We start from the raw sequence: 6,204 nt of genomic DNA on the forward strand, positions 1-6,204 counted from the left end.
GTTTAAATAAAGGTTTGAGAAAAAAATTTAAAAAATAAATAAATAAATAAAAATTAAAAAAAAAAAAAAAAAAGTTGTCGCTGTCACGACCCAATCCGTACCGGAAACCCTATCGGTACCCCGCATGCGCGAAAGGTGTCTACTTCCGGTCGAAGCGTTTTATTATAGTTACGGGTCAGAGTATCTGTTAAGATGTTAAGAATAATAAGTAGCTCTTAAAATGTTTCCAATAATGAAACATTTAATATGATTGTGACAGGTGAGACCTTAGTCTGGGAACCGCCCCTGGTGGGCGGAGCTGGTCTTTGCTCCTTTCATAAGCTCAGGTGTGGGCAATTAGGTATACCGCAGTAAACCTGAAGCTGCCAGTGCTTGGTCCAAGTTGGGCAAGTTGGTGTTTTTAATTTCTTTCCATGAAAGCTTGATGCGGGTCCCCCTAAACTCTGTCAGAACGGTAGGTTACACAACAATGTACCACTTGAGCTCTGGTTGTTGTGGCTGAGGTTTACAGTTATTTGCACCCTTGTAGGTGGGAAACATTGCATTCCCGTGAGAACAGTGTAGTGGACTTCACCGCCACTGACCCATATTTATTAGGGTGTGACGCGAACTTGTGGACAGGTAACGAAAACAATACAGTTGAGGAATATTCCTGTGTTTTACTGTCCAGCGTAAGTCATCTCCTGCCTTTTATTTACAGAGTACCGAGCTGCTGCTTTGCCAAGTGGATTTCTGGCTGCGGGCAAAGGACCCGACACATCAGTGTGTTTTATACTGGTGTAATTTGACAGACTGTGACTGCTGCGGCTGTTGATTTTATTTGTTTCTCGTTTTATTTTTCTGTATCAGTAGGCACCATAGAGATTGTTTTTTTTGTGTTTTTTTTTTAGTATTTTAACCCCTTTTATTTATATATAGATAGATATAGTCGCAGACGGTGAAGGCGCTGCAGGGAAAACAAATCCTTTTTTTTGTCTCACCGCTTTTGCATGCACAGCGGTGGGCCTGAGTGAAGACGGCACTGAAGATTTGCCTTTTTTTTTTTTTTATATTGTTTTGCCCATTTGGGGTCATGTGTGAGTTGCCGTCTCTTTTTAACCTGTCCGCTATGTCGATTTGTTCTTAAATGGTTCCCCGCAGCGCTCGTCCTGTCTCACGGGCAATCATACAGTTTTATTGTTTTTAATAAGGTAAAGTTTTTAATTGTTTTTAGGTGCCGCTGTTACACTGTTGCTTTTATTTTGTATTAAAAATTAAATTCTTTTTAACTGACTGTGCGCCTACGACTCTGTCCTATTTTAAATAGGGACCTACCACGGGTCACATAATGTAGACAAAAACAAAAAAATAAAAAGATAGTGACGGATCAGTGCTCCCCGATCCTTACTACTAATGTTTCATTATCGGAAACATTTTAAGAGCTACTTATTATTCTTAAAATCTTAACAGATACTCTGACCCGTAACTATCGTAAAATGCTTTGACCAGAAGTAGACACCTTTCGCGCATGTGGGGTACCGATCGGGTTTCCGGTACAGATCGGGCAGTGGTCCCATATATCCCACAATTCATAGTGCGGCGGTGGGTGTGGATAATTTTGCCGCAAAATAAGGCAGAAGGGATAAATATGATGTCACTTATTTATGTGCGAATGTTTAATAATGAAGAACATTAAAACATTGCTGTTGGCCACATGTCGGCAGAGTTGTGTGACATTAGTGATGTTTGTACTTTAAGCGTGACCTGGGTTTTAAAGCCTCTACATATATATATGTATCATAATAATCTGACAATACTATAATATTGGCCACATTATATTTACATTACCACAGTGAGATGATTTTAGTCTCATGAACAACATCAGCTAATTGTTATTTACTAACTAATCTTGAAATGACTGTTCGGTACAGAAATGAAGCCCAACAATCATGTTTTACAGTCCCGTGGTCTCAGCCTCAGATACTCAACTAATCAAAGTGATGTCGTGACAAAAATGAATGACCAACAAAACATTTTTTCTCCTTCATTTCTGTCACACAAAGCTGAAGGCTAGACCGTCCCATTTCACAAGCCTCTCACTTCCGCACTTCTCGTACTTATAGTACGCACTGTAAGTAGTGCGTGTACTTCAAGCGTGCAGACCCTGAATTGGGACACAGCCTATGTGAGCTATTCGTGGGGCGGGTTTTTTGTTCCTCCTCTTCAACTTTAAGCCTCGAAAGTGCGAATCGCAATCTCGGGGTTTAGAAACAATCCCAGCTAACGTTTCCGTCGTCGTGGAGACCCCCGACTTCCGATCACTTCCGCGATTTACCGAACTGTACGCTTCATTTCTTCGTGAGTGGAGAAAAATGGCTTTTGAATTGTCCGAAGATCAGTTAAAAACAGCGGAAAACGAGCTGAAGAAATATTTGCCCATGTCGCAGCAGGTATGCAGGGTTAAATCTGTTATATTGTTATTTCTACAAGGAGCTGAATGTACTGCAAATAACTACTGAATTTATTTAAGGTTTACGGTTTCCTGGTGCTCAGAAACAGAGTCAGATCCGACCCTGTACGGGTTTTAGTGGACAGGTGGCCACAGTTCCGCGTCATTATGTGCAAACCACACGGTGAACAGGTACTGTCTCTGCAGGGGGAGGAAAGGCTTGCGTGCACACAATACATTGTTTAAATGCCAATACAGATCCCGTATCTATTTTTCTTCCAGAAGAGTGACCTCTTCAAAGATGCACTGCTTTTTGCAACTGATGCTGCTGTTCTAGAAGAAATCCTCAGCAAGTCATCTGTTTTTGACTGGAGCAAGTACTTTTGTGTTGGTAATGGCAACAAGCTCTTTTATTGTTTGCATTGTTACTGAATCAGTTCAAACTGCTTATTCGCTGGCTCCCACACTGCAGCCCTGCATATGGCCACTGAAGTCTATTACTGCAAGTGATTTTTTTCCATTAAATAATTAGACCAGCCAATGAAAAGTCATCCTAATTCCTAGTGTTTATGTACTGTGTTCAAAGTGCTGTGAGTGTTATAGTATGTCATTTAGTGATAGAAAGATATGGCACTGCAAAAAACAAAAAAACTTGGGACACATCTATGGTTAAACTTTGCACTTCTCGTGTTGGGAGCAAGTTAATCTTTAATAAATCATTTTCTCAAGACAAAAACAGGTTCACACATTTAAGGTTTTGATTACTTGTGTTAAAGGAACCAGTGTTTCCCACACTGAGATATTCAAAGCAGTGGCATCAGCAAAGGGTGTACCCTGTAAAAGAGTGGCAAAATGTTACTTGATGACACTGGAAGATGTGGGCAGGGTTCCTTCTGTTGACAGGTATTATTTACACATACACATATTTAATCATAACTTTTACGTCCTGATAATAAAACATAACTTTGCTCTGTTCCATGTCAGTTCAGGGATCTCAGTAAGCTCTCTTGATGAATCGCACATTGGCTTGGTGAACCAAACTTGGAAGTTTGGAAAGGTCGATGTGGCCGTTGGGCTGATCCGCAACATGATTGCAAACTTCCCCTCCTGCTGCGTGCTGGATGCTGAAGGAAAGCCTGTGTCCTGGATTCTGACCTATCCATATTGCGCTATAGGAATGCTTTATACTCTGCCAGAGCACAGAAGGAAAGGCTATGCCAAAATCCTGGTCAGCAGCTTGGCCAAGAGGAATCATGCACTGGGCTACCCAGTTTACTGCTGCATAGAAGAGGAGAACGCTGTGTCCTACAGGCTCTTTGCAAACCTGGGCTTCACTGAAGAGCCCTCTTACAGGGAAGCCTGGTTTGTAGTCAATGAATTTCAAATATTTCCATGAAGCACAGAATAAAAGTAAAAAATAAATATGCTACAACTTTTTCTGTTTATAAGTTAAAGTCACAAGGCTATTAGAAAATAGTAGGAATAAAGACAATAGCCAGATTTTTGGGTTAATAGCTCTTTATTTGGCCCTCTTATTGCCCAGGAACATTTCTCTCGTTTATAAAAAGTGTGATCACTTCTGGTCTGTTATCTATTTTGACTGTATGGGCTCTAAGTGTACAGTAAATCTCCTGGAAAAATTGCACTAAACCTGTACTGTAAAAATCAAAGAGTAAGTGAAGTAGGCATTGATTGACAAAAATAATACAAACGTAGCAGTCCCAGACTGCGTACCACAGATAAGGATGATAATTGCATGCATGTTCTGAGTGTCTGGATTAGTGATGGTAAATTTGATTCTTTTTACTGAATCGAGTTTTAATGAGTCACTCACCAAAGTGAATCGGGTTTTTTGGGTCATTTGATTCACTCAGTCAGTTGACCAGAGAGTGCAAAAAATTTACATTTTCACTTAATTTGTTTCTCTTTTCATGTAAATCCCACTGCTAAGATGAATTATTCTAAAAAAAAAAAAAAAACCCAACTATTTTATAGAGCAAAAAAGAGCAAAAACATTTCTAAAATTAAGCAATTTCCTATCAAAATAGCTTAATAAACATTTATTTTGTTTATTTGTATTTTATTAGTATTTTCCTTAAATGTGTTAAATATATATTTTCTCATCTAAATGTCCACTGAGCCCTTCTTTATTGGAAAATGTTATTTAAACATAATTTCACTCCACATAATAGCCCAATTTGGAACAATAGATATATACTGATGAAGATCTTCATTAAGGAGTCTTTATTCTCCAAATTTACTTAGACGTAATTACATATTAAAAGATTTCCAAAGGAAAGAAATTGAAAAAATAAGAACTGATTATATCACCTTCCCTATCCCTCCTAAAGGGAAAGAAGTCCAATTTAAAATTTTGAATAAAATTTACCCGACAAATAGACTCCTTGGTGATAGATTCAAAATAGAAACTGGTAATTGTGTATTTTGTGAAACAGAAGAGGAGGATTTGGACCATCTATTCTTTTTGTGCAATTATATACAAATATTTTGGTTGGATTTTCATACCTGGCTTTATTCAAGTGGGATTCAAATTACCCCATTTACATTAAATATGATAATGTTTGGAGTGTTTTTGAAAGAAAAGAAAGCTAATTATGGTGTTAATGTGTTATTAATTTTGTGCAAACAATTTATACATAAATGTCGTTTTTTTAAGACCAAACCAATGCTAGCGTACTGGAAAAACGACTTAAACCTGTTGGTTAAATCTTTGACTTTAGTTAAAAAGAAAAAGGCTGGTTTTTTTTGTTTCCTTTGTGGAAGATTTTGATTTAGTGAGTTAATAATCTGTTAAATTATGTGACCCCATCTTTGGGTTTTTTTTTCCTGTGTATGAAAGTTGCTTATATGTAAGGAATGTTTATTTTCTGAATGTGCAATATATGGTGCATTTTGTCTGTATGTTAATTTTACTAATAATAAAAAATAAAATAAAATAAAAATATCCCGCTTGTGGAGGCTGCCATCTTGCAAATTTAGAGCCAGAGTCTGCGCAGTAGTGACTTCAGGTGGAGCGACTGTGTAACGCTCCCGCCCACACACCCGTTGGTCGTGACCGCAAACACGCCCCCCCTACACTTTTTACGTAGCCCGGCTGCTCGAGGTTTTTTTGCTGGTTTACCACGAATGACGACTCGTTTAATTAAGGTAAATACAACCATGTCACTGTTATAAAAAAGACACACAGCTTATCATCTTATAGTTCTAAAATCACTCTGTTGTTAATTCGTTAGTTAGATTAGCCGCTAGCATATGCACTGTGTTGGAGGCTTGTTGCTAGCTAGTTAGCGATGCTACACACCTGCTACTCTTAATAGTCTTCAACACTTTTTTTTAATCCATTTTTAGACAGCGATGAGATCAGCTGCACACTCTACAGAGGCCCAGAGTTACTGTTAATATCAAAAATATAATGCTGTCCTTTGAGATTTTAACATAAGACTGAGTGTAATGGATCTAAAACTGTTTAAATCTTCAGAGCCCTCTACATTCTGGTAACATGGGGACTTTAAAAACAGCAGCAGGTTTCAGTAGTGTAGTCTAATTTGTTCTTTTCATTTATTAATAGAGTCCATATTATATCAACAGCTACATTCACCCTGGAGAGAAACTAGTGAGGGAGACCATCAGGACCAAGCTGGGTTTCTGGGTCCAGAAGTTTGGAGAAACTTCTTCCCTTTCTTTCATCACAGCTGTCCTGTGCCATAAGTTCTGTTGACCCGCTGTAAGAGGCATCATTTAAGAAACACCAGGAA

General features: G+C 38.4%; 1 protein-coding gene across 2 annotated transcripts; it reads left to right on the forward strand.

Annotated features, from left to right (window-relative positions):
* Nucleotides 1-2,020: 2,020 nt before the first annotated feature.
* On the forward strand, nucleotides 2,021-5,182 carry LOC146505169 (glycine N-acyltransferase-like). Of its 2 annotated transcripts, XM_085183065.1 has the most exons (5): nucleotides 2,046-2,429; nucleotides 2,510-2,620; nucleotides 2,711-2,819; nucleotides 3,205-3,331; nucleotides 3,413-5,182. In XM_085183065.1, exons 1-5 carry the CDS (start codon nucleotides 2,352-2,354, stop codon nucleotides 3,822-3,824), a joined length of 837 nt encoding a protein of 278 aa, XP_085039191.1. In that variant the 5' UTR covers nucleotides 2,046-2,351; the 3' UTR covers nucleotides 3,825-5,182. The 2 variants fall into 2 exon arrangements, with proteins under 2 accessions (XP_085039190.1, XP_085039191.1); XM_085183064.1 differs by having other exon boundaries at nucleotides 2,021-2,429; nucleotides 3,205-5,182.
* The last annotated feature ends 1,022 nt before the right edge of the window (nucleotides 5,183-6,204 follow it).

This window comes from Neolamprologus multifasciatus, chromosome 13 (genome assembly GCF_963576455.1).
Source record: "Neolamprologus multifasciatus chromosome 13, fNeoMul1.2, whole genome shotgun sequence".
NCBI lineage: Eukaryota > Metazoa > Chordata > Actinopteri > Cichliformes > Cichlidae > Neolamprologus > Neolamprologus multifasciatus.

What these genes read in the sequence shown, in the direction of transcription:
- LOC146505169 (XM_085183064.1), top strand. Translation starts at nt 2,352, where the DNA reads ATGGCTTTTGAATTGTCCGAAGATCAGTTAAAAACAGCGGAAAACGAG. An exon ending in ATTTGCCCATGTCGCAGCAG is followed by an intron (nt 2,430 to 2,509) that starts GTATGCAGGGTT and finishes AATTTATTTAAG; the next exon opens with GTTTACGGTTTCCTGGTGCT. An exon ending in GCAAACCACACGGTGAACAG is followed by an intron (nt 2,621 to 2,710) that starts GTACTGTCTCTG and finishes TTTTTCTTCCAG; the next exon opens with AAGAGTGACCTCTTCAAAGA.